Genomic DNA, 15,975 nt, shown 5'->3' on the forward strand with positions numbered 1-15,975 from the left:
GATTGGACACAGTCGACATGGGTTAATGTGGGGAAAGATGTTGGACGAACATGTTGGGGGTTTTGAGGATGTTACTAACAGAATTGATAAAGGGGAATGTAGAGTTCCTGTATTTTCAGAAAGCTTTTGATCAACTCACCAACAGGAGGTTGGTCAACAAAGTAAAGCAATGGGATAGGAGACAAGATACTGACACAGACTAAGGACTGGTTAACAGGCAGAGTCGGGATTATGGGGAGAAGGCAGGAGAATGGGATGAGAAAAACAACAGCCATGATTGAATGGCGGAGCAGACTCGATGGGCCGAGTGGCCTAATTCTGCTCCTATGTCTTATGGCCCTTCAGCCCATCGTGCCTGCATCAGTCGAAATCAACCCCTAACCATTCTAATCCCATTTCCCAGCACTTGGCCCATAGTTTGCCCTGGGACTGCAAGTGCTCATCTAAATACTTCTTAATGTTCTGAGGGTCTCTGCCTCCACCCCCCTTTCAGGCAGCGAGTTCCAGACTCCCAACCCCCTCTGGGGAAAAAGGTTTCTCCTCAAACCCCCTCGAACCCTCCTGCCCCTTACCGGAAATCTCTGCCCCCTGGTCACTGATCCCTCCACCGAGGGGTAAGGTTTCTTCCTGCCCACTCTATCTGTGTGCCTCATAATTTTATACATCTCAATCATGTCCCCCTCAGTCTCCTCTGCTCCAAGGAAAACAACCCCAGTCTATCCAATCTCTCTTCATAACTAAACCTCTCCAGCCCAGGCAACATCCTGGTAAATCTCCTCTGCACCCTGTCCAGTGGCTATCACATCCTTCCTGTAATGTGGATTCCAGAACTGCACACAATACTCTAGCAGTGGCCTAACCGACGTTTTATACAGTTCCAGCATAACCTCCCTGCTCTTAAACTCGCTGCCTCGGCTAATAAAGGCCATTGGCCTTCTTAACCACTGTATCCACCTGCTCTGCTACCTTCAGGGACGGGTGTCCATGCACACCAAGGCCCCTCTGATCCTCGGGGCTTCCCAGGGTCCAGCCGTTTACCATGTAATCCTTTGCCTTGTTTGTCCTGTCCAAGTGCATCACCTCACACTTATCCGCATTGAATTCCATTTGCCACTGGTCAGCCCATATGACCAGCCCGTCTATATCCTCCGGCAATCGAAGGCTATCCTCCTCACTATTTATCACCCGCCAATTTTCATATCATTCACAAACTTACTGATCAACCTCTCCTCATAGGAAAACCCCTCCATACTCAGGATGAACTGAGTGACTATCAAATCCTTGGAGAGAAATCCAATCAGTCCCATTCCCGTACCAGCCTCCCCGAACAGGTGCCGGAATGTGGCGACTAGGGGCTTTTCACACTAACTTCATTGAAGCCTACTTGTGACAATCAGCGATTTTCATTTCATTTCCTCGTTCTGTTCCCATTTCCCTGGACGGTTATTCCATCGAGTGCACATTCCATTTCCTTTTCGAATTGTCTCTGTTTCCCCCTCACTCACTTACAATGAGATCCAGATCAATACCTGTCGATGTGTTAAAAAGTTCCCACTCACTTTCCCCTCCACATCTGAGCACAAAGATTCAAACCGTGTCCCCTCCTCCTTGTACCGTCAGCAACTCTCTGACCAATGGGAAGAGCTTCTCTTTGTCTGCATGACAGAAACCAGTCACCATCTTCGACACGGCGAGCAACTCTCACCGAAGTACCTTTGCCCTCGAAAGAATAAGCTCAGATTCCCCATTTACAAAATGAGTACCCAATTCAATTATTCTTTTCCAATTAAGGGGCAATGTAGAATGGCCAATCCACCTACCCTGCACATCTTTGGGGTATGGGGGTGAATCCGCGCAGACACGGGGAGAATGTACAAACCCCACACGGACAGTGACCTGGGGCCGGGGTCAAACCCGGATCCTCAGCGCCGTAGGCATCAGATTCTCCATTCTAAACTTGTACTGAGCTCCATCATTCCTGTAGCTATCCTGGTTAAATCTCCTCTGCCCCCTCTTGGGCGAAATTCTCCGGTATCGGCGCGATGTCCGCAGACTGGCGCCCAAAACGGCGCAAATCAGTCGGGCATCGTGCCGCCCCAAAGGTGCGGAATGCTCCGCATTTGGGGGGCCGAGCCCCAACCTTAAGGGGCTAGGCCCGCGCCGGGCGAATTTCCGCCCACCAGCTGGCGGAAAAGGCCTTTGGTGCCCCGCCAGCTGGCGCGGGAATGACATCTCCGGGCGGCGCATGCTCGGGAGCGTTAGCGGCCACTGACGGCATCCCCGCGCCTGCGCAGTGGAGGGAGTCTCTTCCGCCTCCGCCATGGTGGAGACCGTGGCGAAGGCGGAAGGAAAAGAGTGCCCCCACGGCACAGGCCCGCCCGCGGATCGGTGGGCACCGAGCGCGGGCCAGGCCACCGTGGGGGCACCCCCCGGGGCCAGATCGCCCTGCCCCCCCCAGGACCCCGGAGCCCGCCCGTGCCGCCTTGTCCCGCCGGTAAGAGAGGTGGTTTAATCAGGCATTTTAGCAGCGGGACTTCGGCCCATCCGGGCCGGAGAATCGCGCGGGGGGCCCGCCAACCGGCGCGGCGCGATTCCCGCCCCTGCCGAATATCCGGTGCCGGAGAATTCGGAAACCGGCGGGGGCGGGATTCACGGCAGCCCCCGGCGATTCTCTGACCCGGCGGGAGGTCGGAGAATCTCGCCCAAGAACCCTCACATCCTTCAACATGGTCTTTGCTGATTTTACACATTACACCTCTACTAATGGTTTCATCACGTCCCACTCAATATAAGTGATTGTCTTCAAAGACCATTGCCCACAGACCTCCAAGACCCTCTGTCCCTGAACACTCTTTTGAACTGCACCATAAAGTCTATCTTGACTCTCCCCAACTCTCCTAGAAAAAAGCTTCAGACCTTTCTGTGTGAAATCATCGGCCACTTTCTTGTCCATTTCACCAGCCTATCCATGTGCTGTTAAATAATGGGTATCCTCCTCACTCACTGCCCCATCTCCAGGTTTGCTTTGCTCAGGACGTTTGGAGAGTTATCTTGCCTTTCCAATATTCAAATCATTTCCCAATAGCAGAAAGTGTCCAGGTGGCAGCCCCAACACTGGGGATCATCATTGAATGTCAAAATAACCCATTCATCACCACCCACTGCTCAACCTCCTGAAGTGATTTTATTCTCCAAGCTGACACTGATTTTAAACTCTCAGAACCTTCAATTTGCAAATGGGCCCAGTTTTCCGTGTTTGTGAGTCACATCGATTGCTGCCGGGTGTGTCACGCTGAACCTCAGCCCCTCAGTGTGGAGTGAACTGAGTGAGGAGACTGCGATGGACATCTGCACATGGGACTAAACTGGAGTCAGCCATTCGGCCCTTCCAGCCTGTCCCAGCATTCAATCTGAGCCTGGCAGATTTGCCGGTTGCCTCATCTCCAATCTGCCGTCAGCCCCTCACAAGTCTTGAATCCCTTGTTTCTGAAAATCTCTAACTCAGCCTACAGTCAACTCAAAGAGCCAATCAGTGCTTTCTGGGAGATGGATTTCATAGAGTAACAACACTTTGGGTGGGGGGAGAGGGGGGATGGGTGGGAGGGAGAGATGGGGGATGGTGGGGGGGGAGAGTCGGCATGGGTGGGTGGGGTTGGGGGGTGATGGGTGTGGCGGGGAAGAGGGGGCAAGGGTGGGGGGGATGATGGGTGGGGGGAGAGAGAGGGGGGATGGGTGGGGTGGGGAGAGAGAGGATGGGTGGGGTGGAGGGGAGATGAGGAGGGGGGATGGGTGGGGGGTGGGGGGTTCCGGGTACTGGTCTCGGGAAGGAGTAGAGATTCCCGCTTTCATTTCAGGGATTTGATAGCAGAGCAGTGGGTGAAAGGGAGGTTTTTAATGTTTCAATGGAGACGAGTCAGTGTGGAACATTTCCTAAACTTTATCTTTACAATAAACATCTTGTGCTCATCAGCCGGACAGTCCAAGCCTGTCGACCCGTGTGTGAGTCACCAAGTCCTGAACCAGCGGTGGAGGAGCACAAAGTGTGTTGGTCGAAAGTGTTCTAGTTTACATTGTGACAACAATCTTGTCCCTGGATGGTACAGATTCAACAGGTAAGATGCAGGGGGAAACTTGATTAAACTCATCAGTGTAACTGCAGAGAATTGGTTGAGAGTAAAGGAAAGATCGAGGCTCCTGCAGTGGTCCAGACATGGATCTGAAATAAATAAAAGTAGTGAATCCAGCCTTGGTTGGGATAATCTTGTCCAATACCGTGGATCTTCCCCTGAAAGACAATTCATGACCAGCCACTTTAACTCCCAGGCTCAATAGCTCCTGAATTGAAAAAAAAATAATTGGCCACGCTAAATTTATAAAACAAAAAAAGAGAGGGTTTCAGCCACCAATATGGTCAGTTCGCCAAACTATTTAGAGCCTGCTGCATTCAGGTTAATGGGACTCTTTATAATTCCAAAAGACGGGCCTCGCACGCGTTCAGGAGGATGAATTTCTGACGATCTTCCACCATAATACCTGGGGAAATTAGCCTGGAAGCTGTATCTCCTGCATTCAGCATACTAGCTCCAGTCTTGCAGACTTGCATCAAAGGCTTCTAGCTTACCGAACAGAGGCATCTTGGATTTTATGTCCACATGTTCCTGAATAATATTCATCTGGGGCGGCTGGCGGTTCCACAAACGAGACCGGAGCCTCTTTGTCCTCGTCGCCAGTTTAGTGAATGAGGAAGCTAGCTGGGATTTATTGAACTATGTACAACATCTAGCCACAGCAGTAACTCTCTCCCAATTCAGTCCCTTTTGGGACAACGTACAGCTCCAGGCCCTGCTTGGGTCGACTATATATTTAGGTATAGCAACCGCCAGCTGGGTGGTCTCTGCTCCCTATCAGGGAAGCTCATACTCTTCGTGTCCCACGGGGGTATCAACAGTGGCTGCCCTTAGTCCTCGTCGGGGTGATGACACTCCCAAAACCCATTTCCTCCCACTTCTCCACATGGAGTTCACTTGCTCACACATCCACCCACCTGACCAGTCCATTGATATCTTCCAAGAGTTTACAGCTTTTCTCCTCACTCTCAAACCACAGGAACAATTTCCGTCTCTGCTACAGACATTTAATCATGTCGACAACTTTCAATCCCATTTCTTTGTTTCAACACCCTGGGTGAGTGTGTCGTCAGTTACAGTCCCAACATAAGTGAATTGCCCAATAATTTGTGTTTTCCTGACTCCATCTATTCCCAAAGCCCCGTCCCACCCTCCACCTGGACACACACAAGACAGACACACGGTAAGGGGAGGGGAAGAATTAAAACAACAAGAATTGAAGAAAATGTTTGAGATGAATCTCCGCTGCGGCGGTTCTGGTCTCAGGAGGCACCGGTCGTCGCTGTCTTCAGGGGATGTCCCGGAGGACTGGAGAATAGCCAATGTTGTTCCTCTGTTTAAGAAGGGTGGCAGGGATAATCCCGGGAACTACAGGCCGGTGAGCCTTACTTCAGTGGTAGGGAAATTACTGGAGAGAATTCTTCGAGACAGGATCTACTCCCATTTGGAAGCAAATGGACGTATTAGTGAGAGGCAGCACGGTTTTGTGAAGGGGAGGTCGTGTCTCACTAACTTGATAGAGTTTTTCGAGGAGGTCACTAAGATGATTGATGCAGGTAGGGCAGTAGATGTTGTCTATATGGACTTCAGTAAGGCCTTTGACAAGGTCCCTCATGGTAGACTAGTACAAAAGGTGAAGTCACACGGGATCAGGGGTGAACTGGCAAGGTGGATACAGAACTGGCTAGGCCATAGAAGGCAGAGGGTAGCAATGGAGGGATGCTTTTCTAATTGGAGGGCTGTGACCAGTGGTGTTCCACAGGGATCAGTGCTGGGACCTTTGCTCTTTGTAGTATATATAAATGATTTGGAGGAAAATGTAACTGGTCTGATTAGTAAGTTTGCAGACGACACAAAGGTTGGTGGAATTGCGGATAGCGATGAGGACTGTCTGAGGATACAGCAGGATTTAGATTGTCTGGAGACTTGGGCGGAGAGATGGCAGATGGAGTTTAACCTGGACAAATGTGAGGTAATGCATTTTGGAAGGGCTAATGCAGGTAGGGAATATACAGTGAATGGTAGAACCCTCAAGAGTATTGAAAGTCAAAGAGATCTAGGAGTACAGGTCCACAGATCACTGAAAGGGGCTACACAGGTGGAGAAGGTAGTCAAGAAGGCATACGGCATGCTTGCCTTCATTGGCCGGGGCATTGAGTATAAGAATTGGCAAGTCATGTTGCAGCTGTATAGAACCTTAGTTAGGCCACACTTGGAGTATAGTGTTCAATTCTGGTCGCCACACTACCAGAAGGATGTGGAGGCTTTAGAGAGGGTGCAGAAGAGATTTACCAGAATGTTGCCTGGTATGGAGGGCATAAGCTATGAGGAGCGATTGAATAAACTCGGTTTGTTCTCACTGGAACGAAGGAGGTTGAGGGGCGACCTGATAGAGGTATACAAAATTATGAGGGGCATAGACAGAGTGGATAGTCAGAGGCTTTTCCCCAGGGTAGAGGGGTCAATTACTAGGGGGCATAGGTTTAAGGTGAGAGGGGCAAAGTTTAGAGTAGATGTACGAGGCAAGTTTTTTACGCAGAGGGTAGTGGGTGCCTGGAACTCACTACCGGAGGAGGTAGTGGAGGCAGGGACGATAGGGACATTTAAGGGGCATCTTGACAAATATATGAATAGGATGGGAATAGAAGGATACGGACCCAGGAAGTGTAGAAGATTGTAGTTTAGTCGGGCAGTATGGTCGGCACGGGCTTGGAGGGCCGAAGGGCCTGTTCCTGTGCTGTACATTTCTTTGTTCTTTGTTCTTTTGTCTCTGAATGCGACTCTCTGGGCAATTGGTTTATATAAGTGATTCCGATCAGTGTCATTCTGAGCTCCGACCATCAGATGGAGCTTCAAACTGGAGATTCAGGTCAATGAAATTCTGACCATCAACCACCGGATGAAGCTTCATTCAGGGATTTCGGTCAATGTAATTCTGACCTCCGACCACTGAATGGAGCACGCTGATCCCTGAGATATCACTGGAACTTTAAACCTGAGCGTTCTAAACTGTCTTCCTTTTGCATGATCTCTGTGCATGCTGTATTATAAAGAGTGTTCTCATATTGAGCTTTACCCAGCTATTCAGACAGAGGATTAACGAATCACAGACGTGGAGGAGAAACCGGTCACAATCTTTCACTCCAGACGTTTCTCATCACAGTTTTCACTGCAGTCTGTCTTTTAAAGAGGAGTGCCTTCACAGATCTGATCAGCATAGAACATAGAACATAGAAAATACAGCACAGAGCAGGCCCTTCACCCACGATGTTGTGCCGAACCTTTGTCCTAGAATTAATCATAGATTATCATTGAATTTACAGTGCAGAAGGAGGCCATTCGGCCCTTTGAGTCTGCACCGGCTCTTGGAAAGAGCACCCTACCCAAACTCAACACCTCCACCCAACACCAAGGGCAATTTTGGACACTAAGGGCAATTTATCATTGGCCAATTCACCTAACCTGCACATCTTTGGACTGTGGGAGGAAACCGGAGCACCCGGAGGAAACCCACGCAGACACGGGGAGGACGTGCAGACTCCGCACAGACAGTGACCCAAGCCGGAATCGAACCTGGGACCCTGGAGCTGTGAAGCAATTGTGCTATCCACAATGCTACCGTGCTGCCCTTAAGAACAAATAAATCTACACTATATCATTTTACCGTAATCCATGTACCTATCCAATAGCTGCTTGAAGGTCCCTAATGTTTCCGACTCAACTACTTCCACAGGCAGTGCATTCCATGCCCCCACTACTCTCTGGGTAAAGAACCTACCTCTGATATCCCTCCTATATCTTCCACCTTTCACCTTAAATTTATGTCCCCTTGTAATGGTTTGTTCCACCCGGGGGAAAAGTCTCTGACTGTCTACTCTATCGATTCCCCTGATCATCTTATAAACCGCCCTTATCAAGTCGCCCCTCATCCTTCTCCGCTCTAATGAGAAAAGGCCTCGCACCCTCAACCTTTCCTCTTAAGACCTACTCTCCATTCCAGGCAACATCCTGGTAAATCTTCTTTGCACCTTTCCAAAGCTTCCACATCCTTCCTAAAATGAGTCGACCAGACCTGTACACAATACTCCAAATGTGGCCTTACCAAAGTTTTGTACAGCTGCATCATCACCTCACGGCTCTTAAATTCAATCCCTCTGTTAATGAACGCGAGCACACCATAGGCCTTCTTCACAGCTCTATCCACTTGAGTGCAACTTTCAAAGATGTATGAACATAGACCCCAAGATCTCTCTGCTTCTCCACATTGCCAAGAACTCTACCGTTAACCCTGTATTCCGCATTCATATTTGTCCTTCCAAAATGGACAACCTCACACTTTTCAGGGTTAAACTCCATCTGCCACTTCTCAGCCCAGCTCTGCATCCATTCTATGTCTCTTTGCAGCCGACAACAGCCCTCCTCACTATCCACAACTCCACCAATCTTCGTATCGTCTGCAAATTTACTGACCCACCCTTCAACTCCCTCATCCAAGTCATTAATGAAAATCACAAACAGTTCGTTATCCAACTGGCCAAATTTCCCACTATCCCATGCCTCCTTACTTTCTGCATAAGCCTACCATGGGGAATCTTATCAAATGCCTTACTAAAATCCATGTACACTACATCCACTGCTTTACCTTCATCCACATGCTTGGTCACCTCCTCAAAGAATTCAATAAGACTTGTAAGGCAAGACCTACCCCTCACAAATCCGTGCTGACTATCCCTAATCAAGCAGTGCCTTTCCAGATGTTCAGAAATCCTATCCTTCAGGACCCTTTCCAGTACTTGGCCTACCACCGAAGTAAGACTAACTGGCCTGTAATTCCCAGGGTTATTCCTAGTCCCTTTTTTGAACAGGGGCACGACATTCACCACTCGTCAATCCCCTGGTACCACCCCTGTTGACAGTGAGGACGAAAAGATCATTGCCAACGGCTCTGCAATTTCATCTCTTGCTTCCCATAGAATCCTTGGATATATACCGTCAGGCCCGGGGGACTTGTCTATCCTCAAGTTTTTCAAAATGCCCAACACATCTTCCTTCCTGACAAGTATTTCCTCGAGCTTACCAATCTGTTTCACACTGTCCTCTCCAACAATATCGCCCCTCTCATTTGTAAATACAGAAGAAAAGTAGTCGTTCAAGACCTCTCCTATCTCTTCAGACTCTATACACAATCTCCCGCTACTGTCCTTGATCGGACCTACCCTCGCTCTCGTCATTCTCATATTAATCACATATGTGTAAAAGGCCTTGGGGTTTTCCTTGATCCTACCTGCCAAAGATTGTTCATGCCCTCTCGTTGCTCTCCTTATCCCTTTCTTCAGTTCCCTCCTGGCTATCTTGTATCCCTCCAATGCCCTGTCTGAACCTTGTTTCCTCAGCCTTATATAAGTCTCCTTTTTCCACTTAACAAGACATTCAACCTCTCTTGTCAACCATTGTTCCCTCACTCGACCATCTCTTCCCTGCCTGTCAGGGACATACATATCAAGGACACGTAGCACCTGTTCCTTGAACAAGTTCCACATTTCACTTGCGTCCTTCCCTGCCAGCCTATGTTCCCAACTTATGCACTCCAATTCTTGTCTGACAACATCGTATTTACCCTTCCCCCAATTGTAAACCTTGCCCTGTTGCACGTACCTATCCCTCTCCATTACTAAAGTGAAAGTCACAGAATTGTGGTCACTATCTCCAAAATGCTCCCCCACTAACAAATCTATCACTTGCCCTGGTTCATTACCAAGTACTAAATCCAATATTGCCCCTCCTCTGGTCGGACAATCTACATACTGTGTTAGAATAGCTTCCTGGACACACTGCACAAACACCACCCCATCCAAACTATTTGATCTAAAGAGTTTCCACTCAATATTTGAGAAGTTAAAGTCGCCCATGACTACTACCCTATGACTTCTGCACCTTTCCAAAATCTGCTTCCCAATCTGTTCCTCCACATCTCTGCTACTATTGGGGGGCCTATAGAAAACTCCTAACAAGGTGACTGCTCCTTTCCTATTTCTGACTTCAACCCATACTACCTCAGTAGGCTGATACTCCTCGAACTGCCTTTCTGCAGCTGTTATACTATCTCTAATTAATAATGCCACCCCCCCACCTCTTTTACCACCCTCCCTAATCTGATTGAAACATCTATAACCAGGGACCTCCAACAACCATTTCTGCCCCTCTTCTATCCAAGTTTCCGTGATGGCCACTACATCGTAGTCCCAAGTACCGATCCATGTCTTAAGTTCACCCACCTTATTCCTGATGCTTCTTGCGTTGAAGTATACACACTTCAACCCATCTCCGTGCCTGCAAGTACTCTCCTTTGTCAGTGTTCCCTTCCCCACTGCCTCACTATACGCTTTGGCGTCCTGAATATCGGCTACCTTAGTTGCTGGACTACAAATCCGGTTCCCATTCCCCTGCCAAATTAGTTTAAACCCTCCCGAAGAGTACTAGAAAACCTCCCTCCCAGGATATTGGTGCCCCTCTGGTTCAGATGCAACCCGTCCTGCTTGTACAGGTCCCACCTTCCCCAGAATGCGCTCCAATTATCCAAATACCTGAAGCCCTCCCTCCTACACCATTCCTGCAGCCACGTGTTCAGCTGCACTCTCTCCCTATTCCTAGCCTCGCTATCACGTGGCACCGGCAACAAACCAGAGATGAAAACTCTGTCTGTCCTGGCTTTTAACTTCCAGCCTAACTCCCTAAACTTGTTTATTACCTCCACACCCCTTTTCCTACCTATGTCGTTGGTACCAATGTGCACCACGACTTCTGGCTGCTCAGCCTCCCTCTTAAGGATCCTGAAGACACGATCCGAGACATCCCTGGCCCTGGCACCCGGGAGGCAACATACCTTCCGGGAGTCTCATTCGCGACCACAGAATCTCCTATCTATTCCCCATAACATAAGAACATAAGAACTAGGAGTAGGAGTCGGCCATCTGGCCCCTCGAGCCTGCTCCGCCATTCAATGAGATCATGGCTGATCTGTTGTGGACTCAGCTCCACTTTCCGGCCCGAACACCATAACCCTTAATCCCTTTATTCTTCAAAAAACTATCTGTCTTTATCTTAAAAACATTTAATGAAGGAGCCTCTACTGCTTCACTGGGCAAGGAATTCCATAGATTCACAACCCTTTGGGTGAAGAGGTTCCTCCTAAACTCAGTCCTAAACCTACTTCCCCTTATTTTGAGGCTATGCCCCCTAGTTCTGCTTTCACCCGCCAGTGGAAACAACCTGCCCGCATCTATCCTATCTATTCCCTTCATAATCTTATATGTTTCTATAAGATCCCCCCTCATCCTTCTAAATTCCAACGAGTACAGTCCCAGTCTACTCAACCTCTCCTCGTAATCCAACCCCTTCAGCTCTGGGGTTAACCTAGTGAATCTCCTCTGCACACCCTCCAGTGCCAGTACGTCCTTTCTCAAGTAAGGAGACCAAAACTGAACACAATACTCCAGGTGTGGCCTCACTAACACCTTATACAATTGCAGCATAACCTCCCCAGTCTTAAACTCCATCCCTCCAGCAATGAAGGACAAAATTCCATTTGCCTTCTTAATCACCTGTTGCACCTGAAAACCAACTTTCTGCGACTCATGCACTAGCACACCCAGGTCTCTCTGCACAGCAGCATGTTTTAATATTTTATCATTTAAATAATAATCCCTTTTGCCGTTATTCTTATCAAAATGGATAACCTCACATTTGTCAACATTGTATTCCATCTGCCAGACCCTAGCCCATTCACTTAGCCTGTCCAAATCCCTCTGCAGACTTCCAGTATCCTCTGCACTTTTTGCTTTACCACTTATCTTAGTGTCGTCTGCAAACTTGGACACATTGCCCTTGGTCCCCAACTCCAAATCATCTATGTAAATTGTGAACAGTTGTGGGCCCAACACTGATCCCTGAGGGACACCGCTAGCTACTGATTGCCAACCAGAGAAACACCCATTAATCCCCACTCTTTGCTTTCTATTAATTAACCAATCCTCTATCCATGCTCCTACTTTCCCCTTAATGCCATGCATCTTTATCTGATGCAACAACCTTTTGTGTGGCACCTTGTCAAAGGCTTTCTGGAAATCCAGATATACCACATCCATTGGCTCCCCGTTATCTACCGCACTGTTAATGTCCTCAAAAAATTCCACTAAATTAGTTAGGCACGACCTGCCCTTTATGAACCCATGCTGCGTCTGTCCAATGGGACAATGTCCATCCAGATGCCTCGCTATTTCTTCCTTGATGATAGATTCCAGCATCTTCCCGACTACCGAAGTTAAGCTCACTGGCCTATAATTACTCACTTTCTGCCTACCTCCTTTTGTTAACCATTGAATCTCCTACAACTATTGCTTTTCTATTCTCCCCCCCCTTCCCTTCTGAGCCCCAGAGCCAGGCTCAGTGCCAGAGACCTGGCCGCTAGGGCCTTCCCCCGGTAGGTCATCCCCCCCAACAGCATCCAAAACGGTATACTTGTTTTGAAGGGGAACGGCCACGAGGGATCCCTGCACTGTCTGCCTGTTTGGTTTTTTCTCCCTGACTGTAACCCAGCTATTCTTGTCCTGTACCTTGGGTGTGGTTACCTCCCTGTAACTCTTCTCAATCACCCCCTCTGCCTCCCGGATGATCCGAAGTTCATCCAGATTCAGCTCCAGTTCCCTAACACGGTCGTGGAGGAGCTGAAGTTGGGTGCACTTCCCGCAGGTATAGTCAGCGGGGACACCAGTGGTATCCCTCACCACCCACATCCTACAGGAGGAGCATGCAACTGGCCTAGCCTCCATCCCCTCTTACCTTACAGAATATATCTGCCGTGTGGACTAACTAGATCTCCGCCCTCCGACTCTGCTCCCAGTCAGCTACAGTTTCTGTAAACTCCTGGCTCTCTTCGCACTGTTTGCGGAAATGTCGGAAACAAAATGAAAGGAGCACCTTACTCCCTCCTCACCTAAATCCCTCGGTCACCAAACTCTTACTATAGCACTCAAAAAGCACCAAATTCAGCACTCCCTCGGTCACCAAACTCTTACTTTAGCACTCAAAAAGCACCAAATTCAGCACTCAGTGCAAAACTCAGCAGCCTTTTAAATCACAGAGGTAGAGAGAACAAAGAGAGAATTGTCCAGCTGCTTCCTGGCTGAAAGTCCTCTTCGAACTGAGGACAAAATGGAGCTCTCCAGATGTCCCTCCTTTCTTCCAGAAGATTCTGAGTGGCTCCACCAATCGTAAGCAACATTAGGAGATAGTCCAGCATTTCAGATTCACCGATTGGCTGCATGCCCAGTCTATCAAACTGACATCATGGCTTCTGCCACAGACCCTAAAAGGGAAGTCCTGGGCCATTAGACCGGGGGCAGTTTTGTTTTGCAGCAGCTAGCAAGGGGATTGTAGATGAAAGGCAAACGGGACAAAATTAAAAAGGAAACGCAGAGCAGATAAATGGTTTACAACAGTATCCTACTAGTATACCACAAGAACCCAGGAACCCAGTCTGGATCCCTCCAGAATGCCACTGGAAACAACCTTCCGATCTCAATACTAACACGAACCAGAACCCTTTGCTTTCTGGCATTAAGCCAATTGGGATGCAGATTGGCACTTTGGCTGGATCGCATCAGATAGCAACTTCCTGACCCGTCCGTCTTGTTGGACCTTGTCAAAACGCTTGCTAAAACCCATGTAGGTTATATCATGCACGTTATCCTCATCAACCCTCCATGTTACTGCCCCAAACATATAATCAATTTAGTCAAACTAGACTTCGCCGGAACAGATCGGTCCTGACTCTCTTTGATTAAGTTATGTCTTTCGAAACCATAGAATCATCGAATTTACAGTCCAGAAGGAGGCCATTTGGCACATCAAATCTGTACCGGCCCATGGAAAGAGCACCACTCCCAAGCCCACAGCTCCACCCTATCCCCGTAACCCAGTCACCCCACCTCAATTTTTTGGACACTTAAGGGCAATTTATCATGGCCAATCCACCTAACCTGCACATCTTTGGGCTATGGGAGGAAACCGGAGCACCCGGAGGAAACCCACGCAGACAGGGGGAGAACGTGCAGACTCCGCACAGACAGTGACCCAAGCCGGGAATCGAAGCTGGGACCCTGGAGCTGTAAAGCAACTGTGCTAACCACTATGCTACCATGCTGCCCCTGATTGGGCAGCAAGGCAGCATTATGGTTAGCACAATGGCTAAGTCCAAAGATGTGCAGGGGTAAGTGGATTGGCCATGCTAAATTGCCCTTAGTGTCCAAAAAAAAGTAATGATGTGGAGATGCCGGCATTGGACTGGGGTGGGCACAGTAAGAAGTCTTACAACACCAGGTTCAAGTCCAACAGGCTTGTTTCGAATCACTAGCTTTCGGAGCACTGCTCCTTCCTCGGGTGAATGAAGAGGTATGTTCCAGAAACATATATATAGACAGATTTTAAAAAAGTAAGGTACGGTGGGGTTACGGGGATAGGGTAGAAGTGTAGGGACCGGTGCGGACTCGATGGGCCGAATGGGTCCTTCAGCACTGTAAATTCTGTGATCATAATATATAAACCATGATTAATATAATTTTATACAATTATTCCCCATAATGTACCCATCACAGACGTTAGACGGAGTGGTCTGTAATTAGTCACACTGTCTCTTCATCCTGTTTTTGTTATTAGTCCTGCAGATCTCCAGCTCCACACCTATAGCCACGGTCAATGGGTGAAGATGCTTTGAGTCCTGATTACATCTTCCCTTGTTTTCCTCAACAGCCCGGGAGACGTTTTGTCTCTGTCTGGTATAAGGATCCGGCCAAAAACCTTTGTCTGTTCTGTGTTTCTTTTGTAATTCCTGTCCTGCTGACTGCCTTTAATCTACAGTCCACTTCTTAGCTGCTGCAAAACTGGGATTTATGCTTAAGCTCCAGACTTTAGGCGTACCAAACCACCCCTGGTCTAATCAAGTTGCCCAGGACTCCCCCTTTATGCTGTGTGGCAGAGCCCATGATGTCAGTCTGATAACCTTGTAAGCAGCCAATCTGTGTGTCTGAAATTCTGAGACTTTGCCTGTTTTCGCTTGTGATTGGTTGAGCCATTCGGAACATTTCGGAAGAAATGCGGGCCATGTGAAGAGCTCCATCTTGTCCTGAGTTTTGTGAAGAGATTCAGCCAGCAGCTTGAAGGCACTCTCTCCCAGCCAGACGTGCGGAAGGCACTCCTATTTAGAAGATTGCAGACAGGAGTCAGACCTGTGAAGGAGCTGCTGGTTTTAAAGGCTGTGACTTCAGTTACTGAGCAGGTCTGTAACAGTTTAGTTCTCTGTCTGAATGGCTGGGGGAAACGCAACCTGAGGATTCTCTGCATGATGCAGGTCGAAACTCTGCACCGAGGTCGGTCAAACAGACAAAGGCAGACTGGACATAAAGTCTGCTGTAATTTCTCAGGTATAAAGCTCCAGTCGTATCTCAAGGAGACAGAGATTCCACCTGGTGATCAAAGGATAGAATTACACTGACCAAAATCTCCTGTGCAAGGCTCCATCTAGTGGTCAAAGGATGGAATTGCACCGACTTGAATCGCCTGTGCAAATCAATTCCCAGAGGGGTGCATTCAGAGAAGACCGATGCCTACAGAGGTCACAACCCCAGCAGTGAAGAACCTCAAATCGCGCAGCTCCTTAATTTTTGAACCTTTCCTACCCCCCTTACTGTGTACCTGTCTGGTGTGTGTCTGGGTGGAGGGTGGGACGGGGTTTGTGAATTGGTGACTAGCAGACCGTTGTTACGTTGTTTCCATTATATGTTCTTCTTTTCTC

General features: G+C 48.6%; 1 protein-coding gene across 1 annotated transcript in view; it reads left to right on the forward strand.

The window, feature by feature from the left end:
* The window catches only part of LOC140403373 (uncharacterized), a 201,595-nt gene that overhangs the window by 159,923 nt on the left and 25,697 nt on the right, over window positions 1–15,975 (forward strand). Inside the window, exon 33 of the mRNA XM_072491293.1 lies at window positions 3,971–4,112. Coding sequence (XP_072347394.1) covers window positions 3,971–4,112 — 142 coding nt within the window. The remainder of the gene's footprint in view (window positions 1–3,970; window positions 4,113–15,975) is intronic.

Source organism: Scyliorhinus torazame, chromosome 27 (genome assembly GCF_047496885.1).
Source record: "Scyliorhinus torazame isolate Kashiwa2021f chromosome 27, sScyTor2.1, whole genome shotgun sequence".
In the NCBI taxonomy this organism is placed as follows: domain Eukaryota; kingdom Metazoa; phylum Chordata; class Chondrichthyes; order Carcharhiniformes; family Scyliorhinidae; genus Scyliorhinus; species Scyliorhinus torazame.